The sequence below is a fragment of the Oxyura jamaicensis genome, chromosome 7 (assembly GCF_011077185.1).
Source record: "Oxyura jamaicensis isolate SHBP4307 breed ruddy duck chromosome 7, BPBGC_Ojam_1.0, whole genome shotgun sequence".
In the NCBI taxonomy this organism is placed as follows: Eukaryota; Metazoa; Chordata; class Aves; order Anseriformes; family Anatidae; genus Oxyura; species Oxyura jamaicensis.
The window spans coordinates 38,462,958-38,480,134 of record NC_048899.1 but is presented as its reverse complement, the minus strand read 5'-3'; the positions used below and the strand labels follow the sequence as shown (position 1 = coordinate 38,480,134).

Sequence of the window (17,177 nt, the reverse complement as noted above, 5' to 3'; positions counted from 1 at the left end):
CATCTACTGTATAACCAGCTAGTAACATCTGCATGGCCCCAGGGCCATGGGAAAAAGCTTTTCCAGGAACCTCGGGCCTCTAGCACTTCCTTAAACGTCTCCCTGATGGCCAGGAGCAGACAGCACGCATTACAGACTATGGTTAGATTACCTTCTGGACCCATTTTGGCCTCTTTACTGCCTATTATCTAGGGTAATGATTGCTAAATTAGAGATGTTGCACTTTCAGTGCGCTCACAGCATTTATCACGGCAGCTGTGAACTGGGCAGAAATGCGGTTTTTAATGTGGGAACTAAGATTACAGCTGCAGAAGTGCAGGTGAAAGGGGGATCGCCAGCAGAAAGTGCTCTGACCGGTCGATGGGCTGGGAAAATGGGTCTGCAGCTCTCTGCGCTTAAAGGAAACCTAATTCAGCGCTGGAACAAGGATATTATTGATTCACAGCTCCAACCAGACATTGTCTTTATTACCCCTGCACTTTCCTATGCTCTGCGGTCATAATTTTAACTTTAAAGTTGTTCCAACTTTCAGTAATTCTGGTCCCGAAAGCCCTCCGGAAGCCAAAATCAGCCCCAAACCCACACCCACCTGACATTAAAAACAACACAGAAGGGAGCAAAAGCATCACATCTTTGGCAGAGAAGCCACTTTGCAATGCAGAACCGTGAAATGGCTAACAGCCATCGACAGAAGAAAGATTTAAAGACCATAACGCAGCACAGAGCGGTCTGACATGGTAGCATACACATGTCCTTAATCACAAACAATTAGTCGCGCCATGTCCTGGGTTATTTATGCAGGGGATGGGAGCTCTCAGCTTTGTCTTGAACTATCCAGCTGCAAACGCAGATCAATATCTTAACAAGGAGCAGAGGAAATCTTGTTAGAAAAATTGTTGCTTGAAGAGGCCACCTCGTTTTTGCTTCATTTATCTCTACATCTCCGTGTTAGTGTTTCCGAGGCGCACAACCGTGCACCCTGGCCGTCAGGTGGAAGGACGAGCCTTCAGCACAGCCGCTTGGCATGAGAGTACTGCAAAATATACAAGTGTCAGCATTTGGGGCTTTTTTTCCCTCGCCCATGTGAAATCCCACCAACAACTTTGCAGCAGGCCGCTCCTGCAGGCAGCGGGATGCCCCCCATGCCCCGATGCAGCCGGGCAGCACGGCCAGCAGCCGCTGTCCTGGGACGGTCCCGTGGACCCGATGCCTGCCCTGACACCTGCTTCCCCCAGGAAATGTGGGCATCTCCCCGGGAACAGACAGCGGGGTGAGCTCTGCGCCTCCACCGTGAGGTGAGCCAGCACTGCACTTCTGGTGACCTGCCCCAGTGTCACTTCTGGGTTCATCTGCCCATGGATGGGGCTGGCAAGGAGACAGGAGAGCTTCAGCAGGCAGCAGAAAGCCTCCGAACTCGGACGGCCTCTCAGGGCGTTAGCTTCCTCTCCGTAGGCAGAGGGGAAAGAGTGAAGGCTACCCACTACTCTTCCCACAGCCTTACCTGGCTGCCAAAATCAGACCGGGCTCCGAAGAGCACGTGGGCCACCTGAGCAGCGTACCCAGCGGTGTTCTGAGCGCAGCCGCGGTCACGGCACCGCGACCACAGGCCCCGCAGAAGCACTTTGCCTGCCCCTAAGTCATGCATCACCGTGGCAGCGGCTTGGCACGCTGCAGACCACTCTCTGAAAAATCAATGGTTCTTCAGTATAAGCCATCTTCTGGCAGCTGGGAATGGCCGAGGAGCTGCTGCGTGATCTGCTGCGTGACCCATGCGGTAAAACAAAAGCTGGCACTTGTATTTTGGTTAAAAAGTGACCGCAAACGACAGCTCCTAAGAAAACACTGCGGATGCCGGAAATCAAACCACAGCCAAGGCTTTTCCTAACACTCACTAAGAAATGAATCGCTTGACATAAGACAAGTTTTTTCAAAAATGGGAAACTTTCTGGGAATTCAGAGGCTAGCCCCAGCCTTACGAGCTCCCCCTGAAACACAGGGAAACTGTGCCTCACGATATGGAGGCTCTCGGCATTTAGGGATCCTCAGGCAATCGAGGAGCAAGTCATATGTGCCAGCAGACTGGAATCAGGTCAAACGAGAAACCATTATTTCAGCAATGCTAACTCTACCTCTTGCTGCATTTCTCCTCTTTGCCCGCCAACAAAGCTGCCTATAGCAGTCAGCGAGCGGGCGGCTGCGTACCATGAACGCACACTCCACAAAACACAACCATTTATTGTCTACCAACTTGCCCAAACATATTTTCCTCTAAGCAAAGACCAAGCATAAAAAATTCCAGCCTTGGAAGTCAATTGACTGGAAAGTTCCAAGAGCTAGAGGCGGAGGATTACAGCCGGCTTGTGCACAGGCACCGCGCAGCCGCTGGTCCGCACCGCACCTTGCTGCGTGGCGGCCACGCCACACCGTTCCTTTGCTTAGAAGTAGCTGGATTTTGCATGCTGTTACTCAAAACAGAAGGGTTGAGTTTGCTGCGTGGGGATTTCTGAAACTGCTGTACGAGTAATATGGTACAGACCTACTGGGAGTTAATAGGTAAGGAGAAAAAAAAAATAAAGGGACAATAAAACTATAGAAAATGATGCCCCTGGGGCAAGGGAGCTGTTCCCAGGACCCGTAGCCCCCTCTCCCGAGGCCATGTGGTGACACACACGGACACATCGACCCTCTGTGCCCCGCAAGCACAGCCTGTGCTGAGCACTTTGCCCACGGTAGGCAGACACGGCAGGAGCAGCTCAGACAAAACGTGCGGGGTTCTGCCACCACCACCGATACTTTACTGAGAATACCCCCACGGGGGCAGCCTGCATTTTGGTGCATTTGGGTGCCCTCACTGCACTTCTCCCCCACCCGGACGTGTAAACACCAAGAACACCCTAAATTAAACTGCAGAATGAGAGGCCACGTGGGTATTTATAAATGTAAAGAGCATAATGCTTGCTAAGTTTTAAGTATCACCAAAGGGCTCTGCTCTCAGTCGAGCATGAAATCGCCATTTAGCAGGACTGCAGACGTATTTTCTGCAGAACGGGGAAGCTCGCGTTGCCTGCTTTGATTTATTTCTTCTTCCAGTGCTGCAGGTGAAAGCAGAGCTGATGATGCTTCCCCCGCAGCTGACAACAACCCGATGCTGCAAGAGGTGTCCTCGCCACCTCCCGGGTGCCACCGGACACCAGGCCCACGGCCGGGCACAGCAGCCTGATACGGGGAGCCTCAGCCCTGGTGGCCCTTTCCACGAGGCAAAAAGCAGAATAACTCCGGTAACTGCAGCTCAAGCGCAGCACAGCATCTGACACACGAGCTGTGATGTGAGTCACTGAGCAATAAAATGGGCTCAATAATGAAGTCCGCTAAGTGCAGCACTCTAAACGAGCATCCAAAAATATGAGTAAGCAGCTCACACTATACTAAAATACTCAGCAGCATGCGGAGTGACCTCAGTCCTAGCCCAAAACATTGACTTTGTTTATTATGTTTCCTGAATCCTACTGAATTCATTTTTCCCTGGCTTTTTAATCAACTCACTCCTGCAGATAGGAAACCAGTGCAGGTGTTCAGGTGCCTCCACTCCATCACCCAGCCCACCCCTTGTGTTTGTTAGCACTTTACAAGCCGTCCCAGCAGCCCTGTCCCAGGGATGGGCACAGAGCAGCGCCCGCACCCCATCGTGCAGCCACAGCAGGCAAAAAAAAACAGAGCACATACTGGGAAGGGACGCGAAACGTCCACGCTGGTCCCAGCTTGGCACGCTGCAGACGGTGAGAACCCCGCCGTCAGAAGGAATGCTACTAGAAACCAGAGCTGCACCTGCCATTCTGATGAACAACGGCTTAGTCACCTGGCTAAAAAACTTCAGTTGAATTTATTTTATTTAATTTCTATTCCATGTAAAAGCAGAAAGTGAATATTCTACAATTTGCCGTGTATTTGTCTCCTAACTACCGCATTGACATCAAGTTCGGTTTTCGAGCCCAGCCTGCACTTGCACTTCTGCGGATTTTTTTACAAGGTGAGAAACGCTGTCAGTTCCCAGGACTGGAGGGAAACCTTCCTCTGTGTCACAGTGGGCTGGGGAAGCTGCACCAGTGACCCAGTACGACTGTTAAATACACGAGAAGAGTTGCAGCCGCAACCCAGCAGCCAGAAGTTTTGTGACAAGGCATTCATCTCAGGCAGCACGGTAAGGCAGCCCTGATTTCGCAGCAGGGAGCACACTCCAGTTTATCACTCTCTTTCCCAGCCAAACATCGCCAAGACAGAGGAATTTTTTCTCCTGTGAGCCCCAGGACCCGTGCCAAGGCTCCAGCAGCACGGGACATGTGGGGTGCAGGCTTCACGCCCTGCCCGCGGGTGCAGCCGTGGCTCCCAAAGCAGAGCCAGCCCTCCTCGTACCCCGTGGTGAACCCTTCCAGCTGCGACGATGCAGGAGGGCAGGCAGCGGGCGAGAACAGACTGCACAAACCGAGCTTCCCGGGAGTGGCAAGGACACCGAGACCATGATTAATAACATGCAGAGCAACAAGAAACAGAGTCAGCAGACAGTTCTTCGTCCTAACTAAGTTAATATTTTTAACTTCATTTTATTGCCTTCTCAAAGGAGCCTGGCTTCCCTTCCTCCCCTCCTCAGCACAACATCCCCTGCTCCTGCGCTTTGCCCCCAAGCCCCCCTTGGATGAGCTTGGACCACATTTAAGAAGGGTGAAATGTGGCTTGTTTTTTTTTTTTTTTTTTTTTTTTTTTTTTTCCCAGAAGAAAGCAAGCTCTAGGCATTAGCCGTGTATTTTCTCACCAGTACCTCTACCTACAGTAGTGAAGGAGATGCACACACAGGGTACATCACCGGATGTTTTATGCAAGGTACGTTATCGACGTTTGGAGCCAGGGCTTTATTAACAGTCTGCCATATAATCTGCTTTCAGATGGTTCCTCCTGCTTCGGAAGGAAAGCAGTTGTCTCCGTCTCCTGCAGGTCCCCCCAGTCTGTGCCACCTCTCAGAACCCTTGGTCCCCGAGGGCCTGTTCCCATACACAGCCCAGGAGCTGCCCACAGCGCTGCGTTGGGCAGGGCTGCCCAGGAGGCTGAAAGCCTGAAGCCCTGCTCCTGCTGCTCGCAGCCAGAGCTGAGGGATGCAGAGCCAGCCCCACACCCAGCCAAAGTCTGAATGTGGACCTGGCCCCTGCTGGCCAGCGCCTCCCTGCAGCCACCGCCGAGCCGCACGGATGCTACAGACCCGACCCAGCCACAGAAACAGAAATTGGTCCTGGAAGCTGAAGCCTTACTGGTACTCCAGTGTGTTACTTTAAAATATTCACCGATGTCTGGGGACTTCTCCTGGTGCCTTCCCAGCCGTACAAGGTTGTGCTGCCCATCTTACCCTGTTAACCAGAATTTGTGATACTTATAACTGGGAAAGAAACATCTTAATTTCAAGAACAGATCCCCAGTCCTTGAGTGCTCTCCTCTGTGCTGTACAACCCAACAAAACCCCCTCATCTCACACCTTCTCTTTCCCGACGCTTTTGTGTGGTCCCCTGTATGAATTGGTTGAGCTTTGCTATCAAGGTTTCACTATGAGAAAAAAATAGATGGAGTTTTAAGGAAATGGGCTTCACTGATGGAAGTTAAAGAAAATGCATTTCTGAAAGAAAAATGTCTTTCCGTGAGCCTCCTACCAGAGCAGGGAACCAGGAGTTACTGGTTTTCCCCGCACTCCCAATTCCAGCTCGCATCCCTCGGCATAGCCAGACGCATCGCCACCGCGAGCTGCTGCGGAGCCTGGGCGGCGAGGAGCGAGAAGCAGCAGCAGATGGGAGCAGGGGGGCTGGCAGGCTCCATCCAGCAGCGTCGGCGGAAAACAAGCCCAGCTCACTCGCTAGCTGCAGCGGCACGCTGCACCAAACCAGCCCAACTCACACCCCCACCGATCCGTGGCAAACCCGCGTGCTGGGAGGACACGCAGCCCTGCTCCTCCGCGTGCTCTCTGCTGGGCTGCACGCTCATCCACACGCACACCTGCCCGTGCACACACACGCACCCATGCCACAGCTATAAGGCTGCCGTGGCCTCCCTTTGCAGCCTGCCAACAGCAAACTTATTTATCCATATGTATATATATAGCTCATATATGCTCAGCAGGTATTTATACTTACATCTACCCATGTACTGGATTCACTACACTCTGCTGGCCTATCACCCAGTGATCTGGCCCAGTATCAGCCAAAAACAAAAAAAGAAAAAAGCATAAAAAAACACCAAGGGATCTGCAGGAACTGAAACTCATCCTAGCGCCTCTATGTCATCCACAGCCCTGGGAGGGGTTGTTATAAAGGCTGTTGCTTCAGTGATTTCATTCTAGAATAAAAAGCATGTGAAACGTTCAACAAGTTAAAAATGTCAACGTAAGTGATTATGGAAATGTTAAAGAATTAAAAGACTACTCATGTCCAAAGCAGACAGAATGACCGCTTATTTTCTTCTTGGGAATTCAAGTAAATCTTTGACAATTCAGATGCTCCCTGGGAACTCCTGAAATCAGTGAAGGTTTCCACTGATAGTCATACAAAGTTGCTACCCTCGCTCTTTGCAGAAACAATTCACAGTGAAACCCTTAAGACATCACTGAAACGTACACAGTGCTGGACTTTCAGGGGCTGAGGGGCCTGGCACACAGCATGGCCTCATCTGGTTCGTGCCCTTCTGAACCGGGGCAGTTCCTTAAAGCTTGTGGTTATGTCCGAGGACAGGAGCAAGGAAATCGGCTGTGGCAGCAGCTGTGCCTGTCGGGATGAGGTCTGCAAGCAGTGAGGGAACCTGAACAGATGGGGTTAGAAACAGCTCACCTGATCACTGCCACTTGACAACCCGCTCCTTGCTAGTAAGGGTATTTCTAACTGCAAGGCAGGATAAAAAGAGCTTTGTGTTTGTTTATGTGTATGGGTTAGGATCCTGATCGGTATGTCTAGCTGGGGAGTGCTCAGTAATGAACACCGCAGGTCTTTATAGATGAATTCCCGGATGAAATTAATCAATTAATTAAAAAAAACAAACAAACAAAAAAAAACAACATTGGTTTTGTGACAAGTAGTATTAAATTCAGGAGGAAAGCCATCTGTGAACGAAGGACTCTGCTGCCCAGCAGTGACTGCAGACCCCTGCATTCCTCGGGAAGCACAGAATTTCCACGGAATGAAAAGGCACCAGGATTTTTTTTAATTTTGTAAATATGAAAATTTCTAATTAAAAGGAAGAAAGGAATATGGAAAAGCACGAACTGCTCTAGCTGCTTGTTTTCCAGCCAACACAATACTAATTAATCCAGGTGTGCAAACTGAAGTCAAGCCAGAGGGCTTCACAGACCTGGCCACCAGGCGCAGGTTTCTCATAGCACCTAGCAGCATTTCCAGTCTTGTTTTTCACTCCCTGATATTGCAGAATCGTTTGGCTTGCTTGCCTCCTCAGTGCTCCTTCAGAAGCAGACAGTGTCTGACGAGCCCTCTGCCCGTAATGGTCAAGGAGATGCCACAACGGCAGGCTCACCTCAGCAACTGCAAATGCCAAAGCTCTCTAAATCCAGCAACAACCCAGAGGATATTAAAAGGCGAATTAAGGAGAGAAATACTTCACTGATGAACAGGGAGAAAGAGCTAGTAAGAAGGGACCTTTTGGCCTTTCTAGCTTTAGTCTTCACTAAAACATTTAGCTGCGATCAGCTGGCTAGAACAGCTAGCATCAGCACAGGAGTCCGAACTCAGGATGCCGAAAGCGGGCTTAGAAACTACCTAAGATGCTCCAGATCCAGTGAGGGTTCACACAACGTGTCCTTACGTACTCAGAGCATCGGCTGCAGCGATCGGGGCACCGTAACACATTTATGAGAACTGACAGGACGGGGGCAGCCGCAGCACCCGCAGTGCGAACGGAGGGACAGGCAGGGGACGGGCAATTACAGCCCAGGCTAACTTCAAACCACAGAAAATACTGCACAAAATAACCAAACAATTCCAATAGCCAGAAGACAGCAAAGTTGCAAGCAAGAGCAAAGCTGGATTGGCCAGAGCAAATAAGGTGAAACCAGCTTAGTTTCCTCCTAAGGCAGAGGAATGGGGCAGCCAAAGAGGAAAGAACTGGAGTATCCTGCAAAATTGAAGTTTTAAATAATATTTTACAATAATATTAACAAACAAGAAAAAACGAGAAAGATGCAGTCTATGAGAAAATGCGTAAGAAGTGCAACACCTGGAAGTATTTGCTGCGCCAACTGAGAGTGGAAGAATTTCCCTTCCATTCCCATTGAATTCCACTGGTGGCGATGGCGATGCTGGATCCCCAGCCTGGTGTCTGTGCTGCTCAGAGGTGAGCACCCCATCCTACGCCAGCCCTCCTGGGATTTTGGGGGTGTCCAGGACCACGGCTGACAGCTCTCCATCGTTGTATGGCCCTGGTTAGACAGCATGGACCCCCGGGCACTGGGATTCCTGCCCGCATTTCCTCACTCTGCACAAATGCGGTAACAGCAAGAGGCAACTTGACCCACCTGGATTTCAATCAGGTCGATATTAGCAAGTGACAGTTCTGAGGGTTTCATCTGAGCCAGGGGTGAGGCAATCAACTCGTTCATTGCACTTCTGGTCGCAGCCATCTCCTTTGGAGCAGGAGCACCCCTGGGAGGAGCTGCTGTGGCCGGGCACCGCTGGCTGGCACCCGGCGGGCATCTGCGGGCAACCCGGGCTGAACCACCACGGGGACAGCTACTCTACAAAATATGCACGCGGCACAACGTGGGCGACATTAAGCTGGTCTCCGTACAGATCCACACAACCATCCTTGTGACTCCAGTGCCGGGACTGCTTTAGCCAAAGCTTTGTTTTTCTGCCCAGAAATATGGAAAACCACTAAATCTTTTACACAGCCCAGCAAGAGATACCGTGGTGATAAGAGGACGAGAATGAAGCTAAGGCCTGCTATTCAGGTTTATTATTAACTGAAAAAAGCAATAGGAGGGAAACAGCACAGCTTGAGCGCTGCAGAGCTTTCTCGCTGGCTTTCCAATCTCCCTGAGAGGGGCAGAGAGGGCCGGGATGCAGGGAGCACCCCTCACTCCACCACAGACCACAGCATTTCGCGCATTCAAGACGAACGTACTCTGTGTGATTAAGCGTGAACAAGTATTTGAACAAAGGCATGACTTCTGATGAATCACCAGTTACTCAGCTTATATATGGTGAAAGGAAAGCTCCTGCAGAGCTCCAGATTAAAACCACTACCATTTTTCTCTTCTGTATCTCTAAAGGCATCTAAGAAAAAAAAGGAGAAAGAGCCATGAAGGTTTTATGCAGTGGAATTCAGTACTCTGGGGAATTTCTGCCTCAAGCAGGAGGTCTATGTTAGCCGAGATTCAATGCTTGCGAGTTACATAAGGGATGCAGTTACCAAAACTGCTCTCCTCCAGCTGCTTCTCCTTACAAACAGCACACAAACCCATTTGCTTTTGCTACATTTCCACTGAACCTTAGATCCTTTCATTATCGTTAAAAAATCCTAAGCATTTATAAGTCATAAATAATTAATTCACCAAAGCAGAAGCTACCCAAGGGAAAAAAAAAAAAGTGCCTACTTTCCATGATTTCATTTTCATTCTTCTCACCACCTCCCTGCACCCATCTGAAATGCAGATTTCCGCAGAGAGATTTACATTTTTAGATAAAATCCAAAGAAAAGGTTATGGACCATAACCTTAAATTAAGAACTAATTTAAGACCAGGTTCTCACCGTATGTATTCACCTTCACTTTTCAGTTTGTGTTGGTTCAATCTATTTTCGGTAGCTTCTCCGAGCGCTACCCATCGGCGATGCACCTTCAGTACACACAGCAGAGGGCTGCAGCCAGGTCAGACTGCCCATCGTGGCTATTCTAGAGGCAATGCCTAGACATCGAAGCAAATTCCCTTTTTTCCCCCGTTTTTGACCCAGCTGGTTGTACCTGGCCCAGCCGCAGGGTCGGGGGAAAGCTGTGGCTGTTCAGCGCATCCCTGTTTGACAGTGACAAATGTCCGCGCCTGCACCTCCAATGGATCCTGTTCTTTCCACTAGCAGATTCTACACAACGCCAGCGCTGGAAACAGATGTGGTGAGCTGCTGAGACCGTCACATTTTAAGTGGCTATTTTATCATGTTTAGGCTAAGTTTAAAAAAAATCACAAAGAACAAAAGAAGAACAAACCCCTCTCGTTAGGCAGACCCGCTGAACTGTTCTCCTCCCATCTTTCCAGCCACACACATCGCGCCGACGTCTCTCAGTCGTGCAGCAGCGGCGATGAAGGGGAGAAGCGGTTCAGACGGGCGGCTCCCACACCAGCACAGCCGTGATGCTGTCACCACCACGTCCGTGCCCGGGTGGAAGCCCCACGGTGCAGCCCCACTGCACAGCGCTCGGCTCAGCCTGACCCTCGGCTGGGGTTATCCAGAGTACCCCCGGACCATCTGTGCTCTCTTGCACCTCTGCCCACAACACTTTGCCATCACCTGCACAAACCAACCAACAAAAATAGCCAAACCCCAAAATATGAATGGTAAGATAAAACCAGAATAAAGACATTTTTTTTTGCTCCAACTCTAAATTTGCTCAATTCGCACTGCAGTTTCTTCACAGCTAAGTGACCTTGGGAATAATGCATAGGAAAAACGTTTTTAAATAGCTCTAGAAATTATCTAAATCACACCAGCTTTCAGATTTGTATTACGGTTCTTTGTTCAGTCAAGTTGTTTCGGGTTTGAAATCATTCACAAGTATCCATTTCTGAGAGAAACCTTTCCACGAAGACCCTCATTTCCATAATTTAAGCTATTCGTGTTTTTAAAGGTAAAAACAGTGAGATATGTCTTTGATTCCATTCTCTACTTATTTAATTAAAAAGCATGGCAAGCTGTTTGATTTCTTTAATCAGAAAATGGTGTTAAAAGGTTTTCAAAATAACACTTAATGAGTTTTGAAAATGGATTCAGACACCATTCCTGCCAGGTTTCTGTACGTTCTTATTAACAGTTCATCATCTTTTAGCAATTTCCGCCGCTTATCAGCAAGTCGCAGGATAATGCTCCAATTTTAAAAGGCTTTGTATTCCTAAATACACGCAGAGGCAAGGGCCCTTAAAGGGAATGCAGAATAAGAGTCAAAACTTGTTCTCCCCTTCAACAGCACCTGCAAGTTTTGCTGTTCCAGGGCTGACAATGGAGCTGAGAATTCTCCATCACAACAATGTGAGATCAGGACAATAGGTTGTGAAAATAAACGCTTTGAGTGTTCTTCAAAATTATATGCTATCATAATAATGGAGGGGCTGGATATGTATCAAAAATAATTCAAAATGATTAGCAATTACCCTTATGAATCATAACCATCTTTGCATTTAGAAAAGCTGTTTGAGCATTTCAGCTACTCAACCCCTCCATCACTAGCCGAGGCTCCATGGCCCCGAAAGAACCAAAGACCCAGAGCCTGCCCCAGCACCCTCGGATGTTTGCAGGGAGCGCCCTGGGGCTTGGTTTTTGTGGCACAGAAACCCCTCAACTTAGCCCTTAGGAGCCTGAAAAATGCACCTCGTGATGTTATCTAAGCAACCTAAAAGCTGCAATGGAGGGCATGGAAAGCAGAAGGAAATGTTTACATTTCTGGAAATTAAAACTTCGGTGACTAGGCAGTAAATTAATTTAATCAAGTTGGGAGGTATCTATGAGAGATCATTTTCATATGATTTAATGAGAGAAGGCATCGGAAACGGTGATTTTAATCAGCCAAGTGGGACTTACAAGCAAGAAGATCCTGCTTAAACAACTCATTAAACTTCTCCAAGAAATCTTTTCTGTCCCTGCAGACAGTCAACACAAAATTTATTGTATACATTTGCTAATCCTCTGCCCCCCTTGGTAGCATTGCATATCAGAAGTTTAACGCAGAAAACAAAGTCAAAGAAAAAAAAAATCTTCATAAGCACCTGACAGAGAAAACCAAGAGGCTCCACGTCCCGATCAAAAGAACAAGCTGACACGGGCCAAATGCCATCAGGAGTGCTAAATTCCTATTTTTACAAACACATGGATTATAGCAGAGAGATGCTCGGCACCGCTGTGCCCAACTTTACAAAGGATAAAGGGAGGCACAGTTTCTCACCTTAGTAAGGCTAATAAAAGGTCCAGAGAGTGCAGCCCTGCAGCACGAGGGCCAGCAAAGGCTTCCTTTCTCTCGTGGCTCTTTTCAAGCACCTACAAAACGCAGCACAGGGACTCCAAATTCCGGTGACAAAGAGCTGTGGGAGGAATTCCTGCGCTGCCCAAGAGGCATCCAGGACCTCAGCATGCACCAGACCCCACTGGATTGCTAGGCGTCGTTTGGAATCAGGAGTTACAGAATAGGTCACAGCTGAAGCGTTTCAAAATATCAAACATGTAAAGAGCCCTGAATCAACCCCACTGATCCCTCCGGTGCCTCTCATCATCTCACAGTCTCCCTTTGCTTACCACAAGTCTGTATTTGTTTTACACCTTCTCATTCTCACTTTGTTCTGTTTCAGACCAAAGGCTGCTTCTGTCACGTCGATACAAACAGAAGAACAGCGGAGAGTATGTCATGAAACAAGTATTTTTGCTATTTACTATTATTTGCCTGCTGCCTAATTCTTGACTTTGGGACCAGCAGACCTCCAAGAGACACAAGACACATGCGTCAGCACCCAGTTAATTACAAGGGATGCTGCGGATCCGAGCACAATTCCTCAGCACTCTTTGGGCACACACACAAAATAATTTACTTGAAAAACAAAGCAGGAGCGTAGGCAGAAAGCACCAGATCTCCCTTTAAAACTCTGGAAGCTGCACAACTGATGAATATCAAAGCCTTTTCTGTTAAATGTGCTACAAATGATCATTAGCAAAAATTCCCCTAGGACAGCCCTGGCAAGGCCTGCTCAGCTGCAGCGCACCGCGAGGACCAGAGCGGCAAGCACCGAGTGCGGTTCTGCACTGCGTTTCTGGGGCCTGCAAAAGGCGACTTACCTCCACGGTCCTGAAGCTCTTCAAGTCAATATTACAAAAACAGAAAATAATACAGCGACTTTAGAAAATGATCTGTGTTAGATGGTTGCTGAATGGCAACGTCGAGAAGCCACGTTGCTTTCTGAGATCCTCCGACTGCCTTCTCAAGCGGTAGGCACAGCCCAGGAGCAAAATAATGCCGCTAACACCGGGGGAAAGTTTCTCCTAAAACCGCTGCTCTGCTCAGCACACGTAGCACTGCTTGGGAACGAAGCCATCACAGAACCATTAAGGCTGGGAAAGACCTCCAAGACCAACTGGTCCAACCGTCCCCATCCGCTTCCCAGTGGAATGAGCCGCTTTCACAGAGAAATGTTAGAGCTGAAGTCCAGCTGTATCTCAGACGACAGTCCCCAGGGACACCCAGCAGAGACACCCTGTCACAGCCCACACCGCTCGCGGGCAGACGCAGCCCCCACCGGAGCCAGCACAGGAGCAGGCACGCCGCACGGCACCGCTTGAACCTGACTTTCAGACCTTTGGAAGGAAACCAAATGCCAAGACTGCGTAATTGCACAAATTCACCCATCTTTGCGGTGTTCCAGTATTGAATTACAGCCTTCTAAGTTTTAAAATCCAATTCAAAGAGCTGCAGAGGGGTTTGGGCTGGAGGACCTTAAAGCCCAGCTGGTGCCGTGGGCTCCCAGCAGCCCAGGCTGCCCAAACCCCCCCGGCCTGGCCCTGGGGAGGCACAGTTCCTCGAGGCATTTGGACTTCAGACTATATAAAACTTAATGATATAAAATAAGGATCGTGTTTTTCATGCAGAAACTGATAGAAGGGTAATGGGTGGCTGCACACAGGTTGCATCTGTAATTAAATTAAGCACCACTCCCAGCGGTACAAAGGGAGCCCAGAAGTGCTTACGTGCGGCACTTGGGCTGAGCTGCCAGCCCCTGCCCTGACCCCTGGGCTGGCACGGAGCAGACCTGTGCTGGGCTCCCAGACCCTTCTCATCCATTGCAGGTCCCTCCAACCACAGACGTCACTTCGGCTCCTTTGCAAATCATCCAGGGTTTATCTCAGCTTCCTCCAGCCCACACATTCACCATCGGGCCGGGCTCCCCAATCCGCACACAGCATAATCGGGGCTCACCCGGCCCCGTGAGGCCCACCGGCACTCCACAGCTCTCCTTCCAGCTGCACGCAATCTGAATTAATTGGAAAAAAAATCTTCACATTCATGACTGGCTTTCACAGACAAACTGAAAAACAGGCAGCATTTTTACACCGACCCGAAAATAGCACCCTGGTTCCTAAACAACTGCAAGTTATTTCTGGTCTCCGCAGTTTCGCCGCTCTCTCCACGCCAGCAGACACTTAAAACTTGGGTTGCCTCCTGACATGGTTTGCACCCTGCAGCAAGGGCACCTGGCTGCCTTACGCTGGGAGGGAAGCGCGGACCCAGCTCCCTACCAGCTTCTGCTGCAAGAAGCCCAACAGGGCAAGCTGCACATTATTTTTTATATATTTCTAAAAATATTTATAATAATTCCCTTCAAATTATTGCTTCTCCTCCAGGGTGATCGTGGGCTGCTAGAGGCAAACCTGGCTTAGGGGGAAGGTTTCCGCAGCACGCGATCTCCACGCACAGTAACCCAGCTTGCCTAAGGCTCCCCGCCGACAGGGCCCAGGCACTTTGCTTTACCAGGGGTTATGTCTACGGGCCCGGCTCCAGCGGGTGCTGGCGTCCTGCAGGTGCTTGGCTCCGCGCTCCCCTGGGACCAAGGGCTGCCCCAGAGTCCGCAGTAACCCCACAGAGCACCCGCCTCTCCTCCCCTAAAAAACAGGCACCTTTTGGGCAAGGTTGCTCCTCGGGTCTCTTCCTCCTCAACTTCTCCTCCGTTCTCCTTTACTCACATTTCTAATGTGTTTTTTTTTTTCCAAAACCTTTCATCCTTCCATGTTTCATCAAGATAGAATTACTGTGCTCTATTTTACCCAATATTCGTCTCATTTCATAAAACTAGGTCACGGCATTTGCAAGCCTACATGAGTTTGGCTTGATAGATTCAGAAAATACTTCCTTTTCTTGTTGTTCTGTGTATAACGTCTACACTGAGAATATTTACAAAAATAAACTCAGAAGTATACCAACACACGACTTGGTTTTAAAATTGTAACGAGCTATATACAAAACTCCTGTTCTGCAACCAGTTGTGCTTAAAACAGTTCTGCTAAAAAAAAAAATACAACCCAAAACCTGGAGTCCTCTGGTCTGTGTGTCAGCATTGAAACCCGTACACGAGCCAGCCATGCAAATAGCAGGAGGATTTCTTGAAAAGCACCAACGATTCATCTCTGCTGTCACCAGCCTCATGGGGCGTCAGGTTGGCCTTACCAAAACACCAGGGCCCAACGTTTGCGGGGATTATCTCCCGTGCTAGAAAAGCACAGAAACCCTGGAAAAATGGTACAAGACGTGCTGGTGCCCCCCACTGATGCCAGAGCACAGAAAGCAGAGCAGGGCACGGCGACTGCTCTCGGCACCAGGCTCCAGCGCCCAGGCTCTGCCCACCACGAAGGAAAAAATCTCAGTGCAAATGCAGTGGGGGTTTCACCTCCCGCAGGGAGCATCGCCTTGGAAACAACACGCTCCCAAAAAAACCCAAATGTTTTCACTCCGAGTGAAAACAAGACTTTGGCTGCCTGGAAGCGTTCGGCACATCTTGCTCGCGAACCGGTGCCTGGCGCTGCCGCTACTCACCCGTCGTCTCCACGATGCCCTCCAGGATGACGACGATCTCAAACTGCTCCGTCTGCATGCTCCGCTGCGAGAGGTCGTAGAAGGGGCTCTTGGCATCTATCACGTGGCAGATGGTGAGCGGCGAGACGAGGAACAGCTGGTCGGCCCCCGTGCTGAAGCCCACGTCCAGCTCCAGCTGGTCGAGCGGCAGGAACTCGCCCTCCGGGGTCTGGCGGGACTGCAGCGGCAGCGAGGGGAGAGCAGAGAGAGCAGTCAGGGCGGCCACGGCACCCGCCGGCTTCCCCAAAAAGCAAGGGCCCCCCGCCGCTGCCGAACAACGGCCAACACCCACCCAATGTAGAGTTTTCCAAGAGAGCTTGGACATCACTGTCATTTAGACCAATATAAAAAAAAAAAAGCCCAGGAAAGCTGTTGCTGCTGTAGCTACCGCTGTCCACCAGGACATTATAAAGCACGTTCTAACAGCCCGTGCTGGAGCTGCCATCAGCACAGCCCGCAGCCACGCTCTCACCCCCTTCACTTCTGACTCCTGCTCTCCGTGGTGTGAAGAAGCAGGAACAGCACGCTACAGCCCTTCCTGGTCAGTATTCTTAGTACAGAATTTGCCACTGTTTTCCTTTCGGGTTTTGTAAATTTGTGTTTGTCGTGCACGGCCCCCAGCATGTTAAATCGCTGCTTGAAACGAAATCCCCTCGCTCCCCACGCTTCGAACCAACGTGAAGCGAACCCAGCATTCAGGGCTGCCCGGGGCAGGGCAGTGCCGGGCGGGAATCGGCTGGGAACACGAGAAAAGGAAGCAGACCGAGCAGAAAGGGATTACACGCCTCGCTCGGGATTTGGTTTCTATTTTTAAAATATTCACGGAATGGTGGTTGGATTGGAAGGAGATCTAATCCCAAGCAAACAATAGCCTCTTCCAGTGCCCTGGAGTTCCAGCAAGGAAATGGGCTTTAATTTATGTGAGAGCAAATTCCAAATTCAGATTCGTGGCCGTGCCCCTGATGTCCGAATGCCTCGCGGTTTCACACCAGGGCATCAGGCTAAGGCACCCCAGGAGCACACCAGCCTGCCGGGGCCCTGCCTTGCAGCAAAAGGACAAAGCCACGGGCCCAGCAACAAACAGCCCATAAAGAGAGCAAGGAGCCACTGCCGCAGGACCTCCTACACCTGCACCTCCCGCACCGCCACGTGGGAGGTGGACTCCCCTCCACTGCCTCCTCTTATCCTCCGGTGCCACCTTCCAGCCTCAGGGGAGCTTTTCATGGCTTATTTCCAAGCAGGAGCCACGGGTAGGTCCCTGAGAGCTTGGCCTGAAGCAAGTAACCAAACGCCGACCAACGCGGGTGGGACGCAGGAGGTGATGAAG

The 17,177-nt window shown here is 50.0% G+C and overlaps 1 protein-coding gene across 2 annotated transcripts in view; it reads right to left on the bottom strand.

Annotated features, from left to right (window-relative positions):
* The window catches only part of KCNJ3 (potassium inwardly rectifying channel subfamily J member 3), a 36,866-nt gene that overhangs the window by 15,847 nt on the left and 3,842 nt on the right, over positions 1-17,177 (bottom strand). For both annotated transcript variants that reach the window (XM_035331828.1, XM_035331829.1), the window contains one exon: positions 15,812-16,028. In XM_035331828.1, coding sequence (XP_035187719.1) covers positions 15,812-16,028 — 217 coding nt within the window. The remainder of the gene's footprint in view (positions 1-15,811; positions 16,029-17,177) is intronic.